Source organism: Orycteropus afer, unplaced genomic scaffold, assembly GCF_000298275.1.
Source record: "Orycteropus afer afer isolate SDZICR_OR568_19922 unplaced genomic scaffold, OryAfe1.0 scaffold00694, whole genome shotgun sequence".
Lineage (NCBI taxonomy): Eukaryota > Metazoa > Chordata > Mammalia > Tubulidentata > Orycteropodidae > Orycteropus > Orycteropus afer.
In genome coordinates, this window is record NW_006922281.1 from 899,244 (window position 1) to 918,231 (window position 18,988).

Below are 18,988 nucleotides of genomic sequence, written 5' to 3' on the forward strand. Positions count from 1 at the left end.
GGGCCCAACTACCTCCAGCCCTGGGCCACCTACCTCAGGAAGAGCGAAGAAGACTTGATGCTTTTGAGTTGTGGTGTTGGATAAGAATGCTGAGTACCATGGTCTGCTAAAAGGACTAACAAATCTGTCCTGGAAAAAGTGCAGCCAGAATGCTTCTTGGAAGCAAGAATGGCCAGACTTCGTCTCATCTACTTTGGTCATGTTGTTAGAAGGAACCATTCCCTGGAGAATGGTGGATTAGGATCCTGTTGTCCTGCCTACAACTGTCCATGAGTGAACAATCCACCATTTGGCCTGGAGATCGTGGATTCATCATTCATTGGAGTCAACAGCCGGAACTGCCTACCATCCTTGAGCTCATCAGCCTCTGCAGCTGTGTGAGTCGGGAAAAGCCTGCAGCTTGACGTTTGATCCAAGAACTTGGGACTTGCCAAGTTCTATAAGTATGTGAGCCATTTTCCTAAGATAAATTTCTCTTTCTCTATACGTATATATAAGCTTTACTGGTTTTGCTTCTCTAGAGAACGCAGCCTAACACAATAATGAAGACCAAAGAAGAATTGATGCTTTTGAGTTGTGTTGGTGAAGAATGCTGAAAGCACCATGGACTGCCAGAAGAGTGAAATAATCTGTCCTGGATGAAGTGCGGCCCGAATGCTCCTTGGAAATGAGAATGGGCAGACTTTGTCTCACCGCTTTGGTCATGTTGTCCGAAGGGATCATTCCTTGGAGAAGGATATCGTGCTTGGTAAAGTGGAGGGTCATAAAAAAGGGGAAGGCCCTCGGTGATATAGATCGACACAGTGGCTGCAATGATGGGCTCAGGTACAGCAGGGATTATGAGACTGGAGCAGGACTGGGCTGTGTTTCGTTCTGTTGTACATCGGATCACTGTGAGTTGGAGCCAACTTGATGGCACCTAACAACAACAACATAGGTCCCACACAAGTTAAACACCAAAATTTGAAATTCTGTGCTGCATTTCACTCTGTTTGATTAAGATTCTGCTATAAAATTGTTGATGGAAACATTCAGTAATGGTAGCCGGGCATCATGCAGTTCTGGTCTCCTGGCAACGGAGGCAGTTTTTCATGGAGGTAGTTAGCCATGCTTTCATTTCCTCCTGTTCCTGACTTCGTCCACTGTTGCTTCAGATGATCAGAGACCAGTTGTACTTGGAACGGCCACTTGCAAGTTTTTAAGACCTCAGGCACAATGCAGTGAACAAAACCACAGAATGGAAACACTAAAGTAATTTAAATGTCCATGAAACCATGAGCCTAGACCTAAGAAACCAAATCCCATGAGGTGTTCAGTTGTGTCACTGGTTCATTGTTCATTCAAATAGCTGTGTATAGATGGCCAGGTAGGGTTTTTTTTGCAACATATGACCTTAATAACTTGAACTGATAAGCGCATTTTAAAAATACTCTTTTAATGTGAGAAAATATATTACCAAATGTGGGGAAATATGTGTTACATTTATCTTTAGACCTGGCTGCTAAGGTGAAAGTGACACATTTTTGTTTATTTTTTTCTTACCAGTTAGAATCAGTGTCTCTTAGACAGTGATGTAATGAGTTCTGTCAGCCTAGCAATGGGGATCATTGGCCTCACTGAGAGTGGAGTAGGGATTCTATTCAATCGCTACCTTGCTTGTCTTTGTAACGTCACTTTGCTGACTGGACACAAGTGGAGGCCCACAGACCTGATTCTCAACCAGCTGGTTTTAGCAAACAGCTTTCTTCTTCAGAGGGATCCCACAGACCATGATGGCTTTTGGATGGAAATGTTTCATGGATGATGCTGGATGTAAAATTGTCTCCTATTTTGACCAAGGGGCCAGAGGGGTTTTGTTCAACACTGCCTGCCTTCTCAGTAATTTGGAGGCCATTAAGCTTTGCCACAGTAGCTGTATATGGATGCTGCTCAGAATTCCCTCTGCTCAATTTCACAGCTCTTAGTAATAAATGCCTTTGTTAGTAATTGGAATACCCAGCCCACAAACACCCAAAACATAAGTATAAAAACAGCTTAAATGTCTCCTCAGACTTGAGGGCCGCTCAGATTTTTTCCCAGAGCTGTATCTGCCACTGATTACATTCCATTGGTGTTGAGAATTCGACTCATGCCAACCCTGTAAGACAGAGTGAAAGTGTTCCATAGGGTTTCCAAGGATGTAATCCTTATGGGAGCACATTGTCTCCTCTTTCTCCCATGGAGCCATTGGTAGGTTTGAACCACTGACTTTTTGATTAGCAGTCAAGTGCTTAATCCCTGTGCCAAAAGGGCACCTGAAATAACTACATACATTAGTTTTTGGCAACCAATGGATGTATATTGTGTCTGAATGACTAGAATAATATGCACGTTGGAATTGGTAGTCTTTGGAGCACCTAATGACATAGTGCCTAAGGCATTTGACTGCTAACCAGAAGGCTGTTGGTTCAAACCCACCAGCCACTCCTCGGAATGAAGGTTGAGCAATTTACTTCCGTAATTTGGACTCGGAAATCGAAGGAGGGGTCGCTATGAGTCCGCTCCAACTCCATGGCAGTGGGTTTTTGGTTCTATCCGGCCTTGCAGAGATGCAGGGACTACATTACCCAGACATCTCTGATTTAATCGCATCCGAGTACGCGCAGTCCCTTGGGCGGGGCTTCCGGCGTCTTCCTTCTGGCAGCCATTTTATCACAGTAAGGTGTATTAACTTGTCAGAACTTCAGCTGGCTGGGTGGACACAGAGGTCACGGAGCCGAGAAGTGACAAGCGTAGTGTTTGTACCGATTGCACACAACCGTTTGCCCCGTGCCCGGGCGGGCATAGCGCAGCTCACTGATCCCCGCCCCGGCGCCGGAGTTCCCGGCCTCTCCGCGCGCAGGCTTCATGGCGGTCGCCGCGCTGAGGCACCCGGCTCAGGTGAGTGAGTATCCTTCAGGCCTGCCCGTGCTGACCCGCATCTCCAGGCCCTGTTCCCGAACAAAGGGGCGGTCCTGATGGGGATTGCGTTTCCTGAAAACCAGTGTGATGGGTCGGGGAGAGGCCCCTGTGGAGCACAGGGACCGTCAGGACATAGGCTGCAGGTGCGGCTGAGCCCGAGCAACAGGGAAACGTGGGGTCCGTTGCTTATCTGCAGGGAACAGTTAGGAATTGCCTCTGGATGGCAGGCTGGGGAGTTGTGTCTTCAATGTGAGGACGTTGGCAGCCATGGAGGATTCTGAACAAGAGGGAGATAATAAAGCTGCTCAGAGGAAGGACGGGCTGGAAGGGGTTATGCCAGTGAGGCTAGGAGTTAGCCCTTCTCCAGGATGACACGATTCTAGGAGCAGCACTGAGGCTTGAGGAGCCGAGATCTCATGACCCTTGTCAGAGCCAAAGGGAGGACCGAGCCCTTGGTCACGGCCTATGACAACACCCTCTTCTGCTAGATTCCCATGGCTTCGGAAGTACTTATGGACCCTACACAGGTGAGCGAAGGGTGGCCCAGGATCTCACTGATCCTGACCTCACCCGTCTGGTTTTTGGTTTGTGGTGTCCTGGGTGTCATCACCAGCAACTGTTCTTGGCCTTGATCCTGGGGACACTGCACACCCTAAATTCATTCCAGGGGCTCTGGCATTCCTGTTGGTAACCAATGGCATGAGGTCTGGAAGGTTTCCCCAGGCATAGGTGCCCGTGTGGGCAAGTGCTTGGAGGCAAGGCTGAACTTGGAAGTGTTCAAAGACCTCAGTTCTGTCTCTTCCTCAATTACACTATAATGATCACTCACGTTTGGTAAATTGCCCTTCTCTTCACCCAAATCATTACTTATCTCTATCTGTCTAACAGTGGACCTCAGTTCTGCATCCTTTCTCCTAAGAGCAGTGAGCAAGGTCAGGAGTTAGGCTTGGAATGGCTTCCTGAGAAGCTGAGTGTCTATTCTGGAGGTGTGGGAAAAAGTGGGAGTTTGGAGCAGAGGAGGGAGATGATGTCACCACAGGATTACTCAGATTCCCTGTGGCTGCACCATGGAGACCAGACTCTGGGGGTGAGGGTGTTCTGTGTGTGTTTGATTTCAACTCAGCTGTTAGCCCAAGGCTTAGAGCACAGGGACCAATCTTCCACAGCCCGGGTTACTTATATTCTCATAGATGGAAAGTCACACTTCAGGCACAGACAGGTAAATGAAAATAAAGGAGTTTATGATTTACAGGTCTAAGAGACTACACCATAAGCCAATAGACCATAGCACACACAAGGATGTCACTGGTAGAGAGGGAGAACAAGTTCTTGGGACACAGCCTTTTGGTTTGAGGTTTTGGTTAGGGAATTTTCATGGGGTAAGTGACCATTGGTCCTTTTGAAACTAAAGAGTGGAATGGCCATGGAAGGTGAGTTAGGCAGCTGTGGGGCTGCGAAGTGAAAAACTTGGCTGTTTTCAGTTGCTTGGTTATCTGGTGCATGTAGCTGCAGTGGGGTATAGTGTGCCAGCTAATAGGGCGAGGAAGGAGTTCAACATGGATGCTGAAACATCATCTAAGATGGAGGCAAGAGAAAGTACACGGCTTGGCAGGCAGAAATGTTAAATGATAAGATGAGGGAGTGTTGTAGCCCAGAAAACACACATTTGGTAACAGCTGGGAAAAGCACAAGTGCAATAAAAATGCAAACTAAAGCTTGGAGACCCATGTGGAGCCATTGCCCCCATGTGCAGAGATCCAGCCAGGAGAACATACCAGAGATTTCAGGGGCAGCAGGGATCTGTTGGGAGACTTGGATTATATTATAAAGAGTTTAACATCGTGGGCCATTTGTTATGCATTGACCTGTACCTACCCTGAATGGCTAATGAATGTGCAGCAAGTGGCTTCTGGCAGAGCACTGATTCCTCCCTTGTGAACAAATAGGTGCTCTACAGTTAGTCTGTTGTCTAACACTTTTTGGGCCAGAGATTCATGCTGATTGTACATGAGGGCAAAGGGGTCATTTAGTTGCTGAATGTGTTCAGTCAGGGATGTTGGCCTCAATTGCTTACTTCTGGGGGACCACAGCAGCTATGCTGGCACCTACTCCAGTCAGGCCCATTAGAATCAAGATGCCTAGAGTGATGTTTACAGATCACCCTTGAATTGAAGTTGCAGCCCAGTGGGCAGAATTCTTTGGGGATAGATTTGTAGAGGTAAGCCTAGGGAACCTGTCACTTCCTCCCATGGTGTCTTAGGAGCCTGTCAGGAGAACAAAAAATGGGTGTTATGTTACTCCTTTTGGAAAGGACTGCATTACATACCAGATGCTGAGTTTTGCATGGTGAAAAAGGTTAAAGGGTTTTCAGACCAGAAACTGGGGATTTTGACCTATTTGTTATCAATCTGCAGTATGTGCTTTCCTGTAGTGCAGTTACAAGGAAATCAGAGCTAGGAAATATATAAGCCAAGGCAAATTAGTGGTAAAGTGCTTGTGGTAGCCACTCCAGACTGGCCTAGGTTTGAACAATTGGAATTTATAATGAGTGCAGTTTTTACTAATAGAGAAGCCAGAGGAGCAGACCCTTAATCCATTGATCCTTAGTGTATTTGAGGATGTCAGCAGGATCATCTTGGAGGACTAGGTTGTACAAAGAGGCAGCCAGGTGACAAACCTAGCAGTTTCTTAGTGAAAATAAAAGACACCCCATTCCACATGGGAGGTGGCAAGCTAGGAGGGGTTAAAGTTGTGAGGTAGGGGAAAGTTGGGGAAGTGTGCCTGGTGCTGAACATTGGTGGCCTAGATGTGCTGGTGGAGGGAGAGTGAGGTCATAGGGGAGTTAAAAGGTCAAGAGCTCTTGGAGTGAGCTGGGGTTCTGCAGAAGTCATAGTTAAGCTTCACTACATAAGGGTGGGTCTGGTATGGATATAGGAAGACGGGACAGAAAGGAAGTGTTGTAGGGTTGGGTTGATAGGTTTTGTTTTGAATACATCATTTGGCCTTGAGCGAGATAAAATGGCTTCTGGTACTGCCGGGCATTTGGCAGAGAACCTACTCCTGTTTTGCAGGACTCTTTGTAGAGGCAGAGTTATTATTAGATAAACACATAATTCAGTGAAATACCATTCCAGGGGGTCATCTCTAGGAAATCTATTTAGGCAAAGCTGAAGATCTTGGTTTTTGGTTTGCAACACTTCATTTGGCCTAGGGACAGTCAGGTGTCTGCATATTTCCGAGGATGGCTGGAGTGGGAGTCCCTTGAGGTGGACATGTACCAGGCAACATCATATTTGTGGGTGGGGTACTGTCACCTGTGGCATTGTCATTTTTAATGATGACTTGTTTGGCTAGGTGATGTCCTCTGAGACATTGTGCCAGTGACAACCTCTTGGGCTGGGGTGATATCATCTGAGGGATGGGACCAACAGTACCCACTGCAGCAGTCCTTTGGGAAATGCATTCATACGGGAAGGGTTGGGATCACTGGGCCCTGCCAGCGCATCCACGCTTGAACGGGAGACAGAGTATTGCCCTCACCTCTTAGGACTCATGCTGGTTATGGCAGGACTGATGATTTAGGGTGTGGGGTCTAGGCGGTACACAGCGGTGGTACACAGCAGAGGGTGAGCCTGGGCAGCACACGGCAGGGCCTGAGCCTGGGTGGTACACAGCAGAGGTACACAGCAGAGGCGGAGTCTAGGCGGTACACAGCAGAGGCCATGTGCAGCAGTGACGTGAAGCGAAGCACAACAGGTCTCCACCAAACCCTAGTTGCCTCCAAAACCAAGTTGTTTGAGTTATGACATTAGTAAGCCAGTTGCAGTTAAAAGACATTTTGTGCCCTTTGTCAAGATGACTGTTCTATCCCATCCTCGTCCCAGATCGTCCTCAGTATGTTTGATTTCAGCTTGGCTGTCAATTGGAGAGGAGGGAGGGCCATGGGGCGATGTCCAGCAGCTCAGGTTATGTATATTGCCCTGGATGGAAAGTTATGTTTCAGGCACAAGACACAGAGACGCAACACAGAATGTTAGTACTCACAGGTCTTGGGGTTCACAGCTCACCCAGAGCCCTCAGCACAAGTAGAGAGAGAAAGCAGACCTGAGGCCCAGCTTTTCTTAGGGGTTGAGTGTGGGCAGAGAGGATTTCTGTGGAGTTTGTGATAATTCGTCCTTTAGACACTAAGGAGCAGGAACGAAGGGAGAGTGGCTATGGAGAACATCTGAGTCGGGCAGCTGAGAAATGGAACTGGGATTTGGGAGCACAAGTACCTGGGCACAGCTCACAGGATGAGGGTGGGGCTCAGCAGGGATGCCGGGGCATCATCTAGGCTGGAGGCTGGCTTGATGCAATTACAGAGGGGGATTGTTAAGACCAGTGAGGTGGCAACGACACTAGGCCAGGTGGCTGGACACTTGTGGTTGCTGGGGAACTGGGAGGAATGGTTGCATTCTGGCTCTGTCTATTAGTAGATCTGTCTTAAGTAGCTCTGTCTGGCTGTTCTGATTTTTATTGTGGCAGAAGGAAAGACAGGAGTCAGGGAGGTAAATAAAAACCCCGAGGTTTTTATTTTCAGCAGAAGGACGGAAGCTCCATCAGCTGAGATGAAGAACTGCGATGAGCTGTGATGGAAAGTCACTCTTGGAGGGAGGCAGCTCTCAGGAATGGAGTGCTGTTACCAGTGGCATTTTATAAGCTTTCAATTACTTACACAGCAGTTAGGATGCCAATAAATGGGGCAAGGTTTGTCGTCCAGTCCATCTCCCTCAGGGTGAGTTGACCCAAAATCGCTTCTGCACACATAATGCTCCAAGTTTATGTTGCAGGTGAAAGAATGTGAGGCAAAGGGGTCTGGGGGTTTTACACCTCAGAGGGTAGGGAAAAGAGCTAAGAGGAAGGGACTTTTGTTCAGCTGCACCTGGCCTGACCATCCTATTGCCAAGCTTTGTTCAAACTCAGGCAGTATAATCCTGCAACCACGGGTGTATGGGTACAGAAAGCATTTTTTCCAGTTACAAGATTAATTATGTAAACCCACATTTTCTGATTTAATGATACCAGAGGTTAAAAATCACCAGCAGGAACTACCTCCCCTGGGGTGCATACTTTAGTACAGTTAAGTGGTTATGAGTAGTCCTGGAGAGGCTGGGAAGCTAGTCACCTGCTTCTTGCCATCCCAGGTATTCCACCTCTTTCTGCCTCCTGGGTGTAGAAGATTCTCGTCTCAGGGATTCCAGGTTTAAAGGATATGCTCCAGTCCTGGCTCTTCTTTCTTGCTGTTAGTGAGGTCCCTTCCCCTGTGTCTCTGTGCTGGCTCATTTTAAGTCTAGTGAGAGCCAAAATTAACCAATTCCCTCATTAGGGTTCTGTACACCTTATTTGCATGTTCCCCCCCAATCATTTTGTGGGAGTCACAAGCCCATGAATGACTAGAAGAGCTGTGTTAAGTGATGCACAGCACCACACGTGGGCATTTGGACATTTGTTCTTCGGTGTCATCGAGTGGGCTTCAACTCATAGCGACCCTACGAGTGGTGTCAACAGAATGAAACGCTGCCAGGTCCTGTGCCATCTTCATCGTTTTTGTTGTACTTGAGCCCATCGTTGCAGCCACTGTGTCCATCTTGTGGAAGGCCTTCCCCATTTTTACTGATGCTCTACTTTACAATGCATGATAACCTTCTCCAGGGAATGGTCCCTTCTGACAACATGACCAAAGTAGGTGAGACAAGGTCTGGCCATTGTCACTTCCAAGGAGCATTCCCTCTGTATTTCTTCCAAGACAGAATTTTTCTTTCTTCTAGAAGTCCATGGTACATTCAGTATTCCTTGGCAACACCACAATTCAAATGCATCAGTTCTTCTGCGGTCTTCCTTACTCATTGTCCAGCTCTCACATGCATATGAAGCTATTGAAAATACCATGGCATGGATCAGGTGCACCTTAGTCTTCAAAGTGACATCTTTGTTCTTTAACACTTTAAAGAAATCTTTTGTAGCAGATTTGCGCAATGCAGTAAGTCATTGATTTCTTGACTGCTGCTTCCATAGACATTGATTGTGGATTCAAGTAAGATGAAATCCTTGACAACATCAATCTTTTCTCCATTTATCATGGTTTGTTGCTTGTTGGTGCAGTTGTGTGTGTGTGTGTGTGTGTTTGGTAGCAGTGTACAGGTCTGGAATTCAGGATGGAGACATCTTCAAACGTAGTGGCCAGTGGGTGGATCGGGAAGGAGTGGTGCATCACACTGAATAGAGGGGAGCCTGGTTGTGATGGTAGTGCTAGTAGCAGGATAGGAAGGGGAAAATAAGGGCCAAGGACCGGGTCCCTTGCTTAGCTTATGGTTGGGGTGACGGAGATGGAAGAAAGTGGCCATGTGAAGAGAGCAAGAAAGAGAATGACCAGATAGGTGAGCAAGCCTTCCAAGGGATGGATGGGCATGAGTATGTTCATGGTCCTGCCAACTCATCAGGGTATATTTGTGACCCTTGGTGGAACATAAGAGGTTTAATTAAAGCAGATAGGCTACAGGGAGTCTCTGGGAAAGTCACCGGGCCTGGGTTGGAGGGCCACTGGGGCCTGGTTTTTCAGGAGTCTTAGTTGATGAGAAGAGGGCTGTGTGAGGTGGGGCAAGTGTGGCACAGGTGAAAGAGACCACAGGTTGGTCCGCCAGGGAGGACTTCCCAGCAGCTTCCGTGCTGCCTCTGACGTTAGAGACTAACGGGTCTGGAGTGTACCTGGATCCTGTTTCAGTTCTCTGAGCCTCTCGAGAAGCCATGTATAAAGTGGGGAGGCCAGAGAGATGCTGTGGTGTGGGGCACACTTGGGAAGGAGGCTGTGGGGATGCAGAGTGGGTGGGAATGTGGGACAAAGAGAAGTGTGTCCATGGAGAGGAGTGTGAACTGATGGCCCAGGGCCTTGTGCTAGGGACCTAAGGATGAAGGTAAGCCCATATTGTTGTATTTGAAAGGATGATCTGGGGGACCCCTGGGAAATGCCTGCAAAGAGAATGCTCACATTGCCCTAGTGCCAGGCCCATAGCTTATCTCTCCTATCTGCCCACCTGCTTCTTGGTGCTATGGGCTGACACAGAGATTGGGGATACCATGTGAGAAGTGCAGGCATTCATGACACCAGCACCTGGTGTCTCCTCTCAGATAGTGGATAGAGAGGAGAGTGAGTGGGGGAGGGATGTGGGAGAATGAACTTAGAGTCTTAGCACAACAGCTAATCATGGAATGAACTGTTGTCCCCATCATGGCAGGGCTGTGTGACCTTTAAGGATATGGCCATTGACTTCTCCCAGGAGGAGTGGGGACTCCTTGATGAGGCTCAGAGGATACTGTATAGCAATGTGATGCTGGAGAACTTTGCAGTCATAACCTCTCTGGGTAAGACCCTCATGCCCACCCCAGTGTCCTGAACTAGTCTTTGTCTTTCCGCTTTTCCCCAGGGAAAGCTTTGCCCTCCCAGAGTGAGACTGGGTTCTGCTCCCTCCCCTACTCTCTTGACACATGTGCTGTACACTGCCCTGAGCAATTGCTCCCCAAGCACCACCACCTGTCACCTGAGAGTATGCAGAGAACAGTCAGGTAGTCAGGAGTCTTCCGTTCAGCCCAATAGATCCCACCCTTCCCTGCCCAGGTGATATGTCCACATCTACATCACCTCTGTGCTCCAAGTTATGCCCCCTTCCTCTAGCGACACTTCCTGCCTGCCTGTGAAAACACTTCCAGGTGTTGTTATGGTCACTACTGACATGATCCTAGTCCAGTAATAATGTGTCTTAGGCTGGGTTCTCTAGAGGAACAAAACCAGTGATGCTTATGTGTATGCATATATAGAGAGGGCAAGAGGGAGAGGGAGATCTCAAGGGAATCGCTCACACAGTTGTAGAGGATAGCAAGTCCCGAGTCCATGGAGTCATCAGGCGGGAGGCTTCTCCTGCCTCACATAGCTGCAGGGGCTGATCAAGCCAAAATCAGCAGGTAAGATGGCAGGCTGCTAGCTCATAGGCTGTGAAGACAACAGTTTCAAGATCAGCAGGCAATACAATATGCTGCTAGTTCAAATCCAAGGAACCAGAGGTCAGGTAATAACAAACCATATGCGGGATTGCAGTGCAGTGAATTGCTTAGTATGGCCCTTCTAGCCATAGTCCTCCATTCTGTAATGTATTGTAAATCTTAGCTTCTGTGACTGGTTATGGTCCCATTTTGGGGTGAGTTGTCTGTTGAGTTGATGATGCAGGATTAGGGTGGGATGTATCTTGAGTCCCATCTTGCTGGAGTGTGTGACTCAAGTCACCACCCTTAGTTTCCTTAAAGGTGTGTATGTGAATGTTCTGGCAAACTTTGCTCTTGCTCTGGATCCTCCATCTGGCTTTTTGCTGTCTTAGGCTAGGATCTCTAAAGAAGCAAAACCAGTTGTATATATATAGAGAGAGTTTATCTCAGGGAAATAGGAAAGACCACACCACAGCAGCTTTAACCATTTAGCGTCAAGGTTCACCCAAGTTGACACACAATCTTCACTGTCGCAGTTGTCATAACTTCACCCCCAGTTCTTGGTGTTTGAGACAACAGCAGTTGTCCGACCTGTCGTTTGGGTTTATCAGCTCCTGCAACCACATGAGTGAGGAGAACCCTCCAGACTGACGCCTGACCCACATATTTGGGACTTGCCAGCCTCCACAGCTGCATGAGCCATTTCCATGAGTTCTGTGAGACATTACAGCAAGATATGGAATCCTAAGACAGGAGGGAGAGTACTGAGGGGAGGAAGAGCAGTTGATGTTAGAGGTGATGGAGTGGTACAGCAGTTTGGAAAAGTTGGACAGTTGGGACATGTAACCTCTGCCTCATTGGAATCAGCCTTGTGCTGATCCTTGTAAAAGAAATTATTCGAGCAGCGATCCAAATGGAGCAAAAAGCCAGAGAGGTTTACCAGAACGTCCATATATAATGGAAGCAGGCCATACCCTTGAGGAAACCGCCTTTTAACTGATTGGCTGCTCACAGCAGATCTCATCATGGAGGTGATTGCATTATATCAGATCTCATCATGGGGAATGACTACATTGTAACTGTCAAACCTCTGAGAATCATGGCCAACACACGTTGACACACAGCCTTAATCATACAATGTTTTTTTCCTTTTGGCCTTTCGTGGCTGCCTTGCTCTAGGCCCATGCTAGCTGCTCCCTTGTTCTGTCTTTGCCTTAGGATGTACATCATGCAGGTCTTATGGAGATGGATTTCAAGGACAGCCCTGATTACTTCTCAAGGTGAAAATGGCAAGATGGTGTTAGAGGAGGCGTGGCCCTGCTGAGACACAGCTGGGAGAGGGCATGACATCAGGACTGGAAACCTGTCCTGTATCCACCACAATTTTTTTTTCGCTGCCAGTGGCCAGACCTCATATCTGTCTTTTCTTCCCTACACTTTTCCTTTTACTGACTTTTCCTTCAGCTGTGACTTTTGCCCCTGACTACCCTTACCTTCTGTCCTCTACATTTCACCTGTCTTTCTACTGGTCCCTCTACAACATTGCCCAACATAGGCCTACATGTAATGTGTCATGAGGTGTCCACATGTCCTTAAACAGCCCTGGAACATGAGCTACCTGGTTGTAGTTGTGTTTTCTTTGAGCACAGCTAACCCTCTGCACATCATACACTTGTCACCATCAGATAAACCTCTGCTAAAGCCTTGTGACAGAAAAGGGAAGCCCTGCTTATTCTTCCTGCGCTGCACCTTGTATTTGTTCTGGTTTGGCCACGTTGTGTGATAAAGTTCAGGACTGCAAAGAGCCCTGCTTCACCCTCCCTAGATTTTCATCTGCCCAGAATACTCCTGTTGATTCATTCCTTGACATCTGACACATTTTTTCTTTATTCTTGTAAATTCTATAGCACAGCATTTTCTAAATCAAGGTTTACACTTGTATTATTTAGTGGCATCAGTTACATTGATCATGTGGTGTAACTATGACTGATAGTCACTGCCACATTTTTAGTGGACCTTTTCCACAGCACCAAGGAAAAGACCCTGTAAAGGAACACATTTCACCCCATTTTCCTGTACTTGATACTTTGCTGACTAGTCATTTCAACTATGAATTCTAGCCCTTATCTGCCCCTGCTTTTCCCATATATGTCATCTGATTGCAGTGCTCCCCCTGCAGCATCCTCCAGCATTAGTCCCCCCCCATAAGGTGTCATGAGATGTGCATATATGCTTAAAGAGCCCTTGGACAGCAACCGTTGGTTCCAGTGGCGTTTTCTCTGAGCGCAGCTAACCCCCTGCACATCATGCTTGTGTCAGCAGCATGGAGTCCTGATGGCAAAGGAGAGTGTTGGAAAACGCTGCCACTTCTTGTGCTGTACCCCACTCCTGGCCTGCCTCTGGTGAGGCCACCCCCATTCTGTGATGAAGGCCAGAACTGCAGGAGCTACTTTCTTACCTCTCCACAGTGTCATCTGCCAGAGTAGTCCTATGCACTCATTTCCTGACTTTTTTTTTTTTTTTCCAAATCTTGTAAATATGTGACAGCATTTTTTAAATCACAGTTTTTCATATATGTAATTAAGTAGTATCAGTTACATTAATCATGTAGTGCAACCATGGTCAGTAATTATTGTGATAGCATGCATTTTCAGTAGGCATTTTCCTCCTCACAGTGGAAATGTGCATTAAAGCATTTCTCTGCTTTCAGGGTGTTGCCATGGAACCAAGGAGGAGGAGGCGTCTTCTGAGCACAGTGTTTCTGTAGGAGGAGTGTCACAGGTCAGCCCTCCACAGGCAGGTCCATCCACCCAGAAGCCTCATCCCTGTAAGAGGTGTGTTTCAGTCTTGAATGACATTTTGCATCTCTCTGAGCACAAAGCAAGCCCTGGAGAAAACTCATACTTGAATGGAATGTGTATGAGAGCTTCCTGGCTTAGTGAAGATCTTCCCCAGCAACAGAAGAATCACAGTGGAGAGAAACCCTTCAGGATGCACATGGGCAGGAACTTGTTGGTGAAGAACTGCAGATTCCAACTGTCCAAGCAGCTCTTCTCTTTTGTGGAGGCTGGGAAGGACTCCCTAGTCCCTTCAGGCCTTCTCCAGTACCAGGCCACACCCAACAATGAGAAACCCCTACCTGAGCTTGAGTATGGGGAGTCCTTTCATAGTGGAAAGTGTCATTACAGCTGTGAATGTGGAAAAGATGTTACCTGCAAACACAAATTTGTTCACCAGAGTGTCTCTACTGGAAAGGAGCATTGTGAGATTAGCAAATGTGAGAAACCCATCAAGTGCAATTACAGACTTGTACAGGAGCACAGAATTCAAACTGGAAAAAGGCCGCATGAGTGTGGTCAGTGTGGGAAATTGTTCAGGTACCTCTCCAGCCTTAATAACCACCAGCGAATACACACGGATGCGGGACCTTACAGGTGCAGTCACTGTGGAAAATTCTTTACCCATAATTCCAACCTTGTAAAACACCAGAAAGTCCACACAGGAGAAAGGCCTTATGTGTGTAGTGAATGTGGGAGATATTTTCGCTTAAACTGCCAACTTACTAAACACAAGAAAATTCACACTGGACAAAGGCCTTTTGAGTGTAGTGAATGTGGGAAACGTTTTCGCCAAAACTGCCAACTTAGTGAACACAAGAAAATTCACACTGGAGAGAGGCCTTATGAATGTAGTGAATGTGGGAAATCCTTTAGCACAAATGGCAGCCTTACAAAACATAGGAGAGTTCACACTGGAGTTAGGCCTTACGGGTGTGGTGAATGTGGGAAATTCTTTCGTGAAAGGTATACTCTTATTCAGCACCAGAGAAGTCACACAGGATTGCATCCTTATGAGTGTGGAGAATGTGGGAAATCATTGCGTGATCCCTCCAGCCTCATTCAGCATCAAAGAGTCCACACTGGAGAAAGACCCTGTGAGTGCAGTGAGTGTGGGAAGTTATTTAGGAATAACTCCCACCTTATTGCACACAAGAGAATTCATACTGGAGAAAGGCCTTATGAGTGCACTGAATGTGGGAAGTCTTTTAGCCAAAGGTATACCCTTTTTCAACATCAGAGAACTCACACGAGCAAGTCCTTATGAATGTGAAGAATGTGGGAAATCATTGTGCAGTCACTCTAGCCTGGTTAAACATCGAAGAATCCACACTGGAGAAAGACCTTACGAGTGCAGTGAATGTGGGAAGTTCTTCAGCAGTAGCTCCACCCTCATCCAACACCGGAGAGTCCACACTGGAGAACGGCCTTATGAGTGCAGTGAATGTGGGAAGCTGTTTAAGGATAGATCTCATCTTAGACTACATAAGAGAATTCACACTGGAGAAAGGCCTTATGAGTGCCGTGAATGTGGGAAATCCTTTACTCAAAGCTACACCCTTTCTGAACACTGGAGAATCCACACTGGGGAATGCCCTTATGAGTGCACAGAATGTGGGAAGTTGTTTAGGAATAGATCGTACCTTATTGTACACAAGAGAAGTCACACTGGAGAAAGGCCTTATGGGTGCAGTGAATGTGGTAAATCCTTTAGCCAAAGCTCCAGTCTTAATATACATAAGAGAATTCATACTGGAGAAAGACCTTATGAATGCAGTGAATGTGGGAAATCCTTTAGTCGAAGCTTCAACCTTATCCAACACCAGAGAATTCATAAAGGAACAAATATTTATGCATGTGGTGAATGTGGGAAATCATTTAACAGTCAGTCCAGCTTAATTTTTCATCGGAGGGTCCACACTGGAGAAAGGCCTTATGAGTGCAGTGAATGTGGGAAGTTGTTTAGGAACAGCTCCCATCTTACTGTACATAAGAGAATTCACACTGGAGAAAAGCCTTATGAATGCAGTGAATGTGGAAGATGTTTTTGCCAAAAATACAAGCTTACAAAACACAAGAATATTCATGCTGGAGAAAGACTATAAGAGTACAGTGAATGTGGGAGATGGTTTAACAGTAGTTACCACTTTATTGTACACAGTAAGGTGTGTGTGTGTATACATACACATGTAATCACACACACAGACTTTTGTATTTAAAAGACTTAGTAAAGTGTCATTGACATGAAATAGTACATATTTAAATGGTACAATTTGGTAGATTTCAACAGGTACATGCATCTGCACAAAACCACAAGCACAGAATAGTGAACATAACAATCACTTGGAAAATTTCGTAAAGTTAGTGTTTAATTGTGCCTTCCTGCAGCTCATTTTCTACCTCATTTCAGACAACCACAGGTCAGATATGTCACTGTAGACCAATTTGCATTTTGCAGAATTTTATATAAATCATGTAGCAGGTAGACCTTTTGTATTGTCTTTTAGCAAAATTATTTTGAGAATTTTCAATATACTACCAATGTCAATTATATTACTGATCAAAATGATCACTATTACATTGCTTCTTATCTTTGGAGTATTCTGTTGAGATATACTGTAATTGTCTTATGCATTCAACTTTTGGTGGCTTTGTTGTTTTGGGTTGTTTCCAGTATGGGGCTTTTAAAAATGAAGCTGCTATGAACATTCAAGTATAATACTTTGTATGGATATATGCTGTCATTTCTCCTGGGCATGTATGTAACTAATAGTGGAATGGTGGGGGCATATGATAGGTGTATATTTATTTTTTTTAAAAATTCCAAACTTTTTTCATTGTATTTGTACCATTTTATATTCCTAACAGTAGTAAATGAGAGTTCCAGTTGTTTCACACCCTGGCCAAAACATGATATTGTTGCCTTTTTAATTCTAGCCATTTTAATAGTTGTGTAGTGATACCGTGTTGTAATTGACAGCTAACCAGAAGGCAGATTGGGGAATCTACTTCTGTAGTGATAACGCCTCAGAAACCCAAGAAGGGGTTGCTATATGAGTCAGATGCAACTTGATTGCAGTGAGTTTGGCTTATTTGGTTTGGTTGATGAACAGTGATGTGGCGTATCATTTCATGATTGTCACCATTTTTAAATTAGAGTTTTTTTTGATGAGTGAGTTTTGAGAATTCATTCTGTACGCTGGATTCAATTATTTTATCAGATAATGCAATTTGCAAGTATTTTCTCCCAGTCTGACTTGTTCTACTTCTCATGATGTTGTCTTTGAAAGATACTTTTATTTTTAATAAAGCCCAGTTTGTGAACTTGATTCTTCATCTATTGTGCTTATAGTTTTACCCAAGAAATTGTTGCAAAACCCAAAGATAAGAGATATTTTATACTTTCAAGCTTAAAGTGAGATCTATAAATAATTTTGAGTTAACCTGTATTTGTGTAAAGGTCATATATATGAGGTAAATGTCAAAGTTATTTAGATTTTGTTTTTCCCTCATATGGTTATTCACTATTTCCAGCAGTATTTGTTGAAAAAGTTCATCCTTTATTGAATTACTTCAATTAATGACTTTAACTTTGGTAAGTTACAGGTATGCGTCACCCCATGATACGTTCTGTGAGGTAGGACATTAGTGATTTGGACATTTGTGAACACCCTGTTAAAACATTATGGGATCCTATTTCCATTTATCCTTGTCACTGCTCTTGCTATTGATGCACTGCTGATACTGCTGACGGAGGCCAGAGGCACTGGCTGTGGGAGGGAATTGAGAGGAAGTGAGCAGGGAGGGAGTGGGCATGCACCCCATGTTGCCCACTCTTTTACCCACCTGAGCAGGAGGATCATCTGCTGCCTGTGCCTTCTTGCTCAACAAAGCCCAGGAGCCATGGCCCAGTGCTACAAGAGTCTGAATTTGAGGTTTTTAAAGTCATTAGGGGGAGATAATAACCAAAAGAAGAGCTGCTTTCCATTAAAAAAAGAAAAAAATGAAGCTTATGGGACCACAGAGGTACAGACTATCGGATGTTGTGTGAACAGACCTTAACTGGCACATACTACATGTATTAATGTATAACATCCATTGACGACACGTGCAGATATATCTCTGGCCTTTATTCTGTTTCTTTCTTCTACTTGTCTACTTTAACTGTGAAACCACATTGTTTTGCATATTGTAGCTTTGTATTAAAACTTGAAGAGATATAGAATTGTTCAACCCCTCCCATTTTGTTTATAGAAAAACTTTTTTTTTACATATCTTCTATATCTTTCCTTATTTATGTAAATTTTAGAATTAGTCTGTGAATTATTACAAAATTCTAAGATTTTGATTGGTAGTATGTTGATTGTATAAATCATTTTGGGGAGATTTAAACTCAGTATTTTTGATTCTTACAATCCATGAACATGGTATATCCAGGGATTATTTTGATTTTCTTTGTTTTCTCTCACCTATGTTTTATTTTTTAATTCTCTCATTCTTGTTTGTAGTTTTAGTACAGATTAGGAGTTCTGGTGCCTAAGGCACTTGACTGCTAACCAGAAGGTTGGTGGTTCAAACCCACAAGGACTTCCATGGAAGGAAGATGAGGCAATCTACTTCTGTTAAGGTTTACCAACTCAGAAACCCGGTGGGGGTTGCTATGAGCTGGAATTGACTTGATGGCAGTGATTTAGGTGTTTTTTTTTTTTTTTTAATTACTAAAATTTAATTTAGTAAATGTTATTTCATGTCTTTTTAAATTTGTCCCTAGCTACTTCTTCATTTTGATGTTCATTTAGATGCACTGCTTTTCAATTTGTTTAAAATTGTTTGCTGTTAATAGTATTGAGAAACAAATTGATTAATAAAGTGATCTTATCTCTTATAATCTTACTAATCTCCCTTATTCTGTTAGTTTATTTTCCACATTTACAATTATGCCATTATTAACAAAGTAATTTTAAGAGTTTTTTTTTATTTCCGCCTTAACTGTATGCTTATTAATTATACTCTTAAACCCCTTTTCTCTTCCTTGAACTGCCAATGCTATGTGATACAGAAATGTTGAGAGTGATGGTCCCTGTGTTGTTCCTAATCTTCAAGGAAAGTGTTCTGGTTACCTAGTGCTGCTCTGACAAGACTATACCACAAATGGGATGGCTTGAACAAACAGGAATTTATTCTGTTACAATTTTGGA

The 18,988-nt window shown here is 44.9% G+C and overlaps 1 protein-coding gene across 1 annotated transcript; it reads left to right on the top strand.

The window, feature by feature from the left end:
• Positions 1–2,886: 2,886 nt before the first annotated feature.
• LOC122151765 (zinc finger protein 260-like) lies at positions 2,887–15,895 on the top strand. Its single transcript, XM_042783146.1, is given in 5 exon segments — positions 2,887–2,919; positions 3,429–3,467; positions 10,212–10,338; positions 14,048–15,047; positions 15,049–15,895. Coding segments are annotated over 5 exon segments (2,046 nt in total).
• Positions 15,896–18,988: the final 3,093 nt, after the last annotated feature.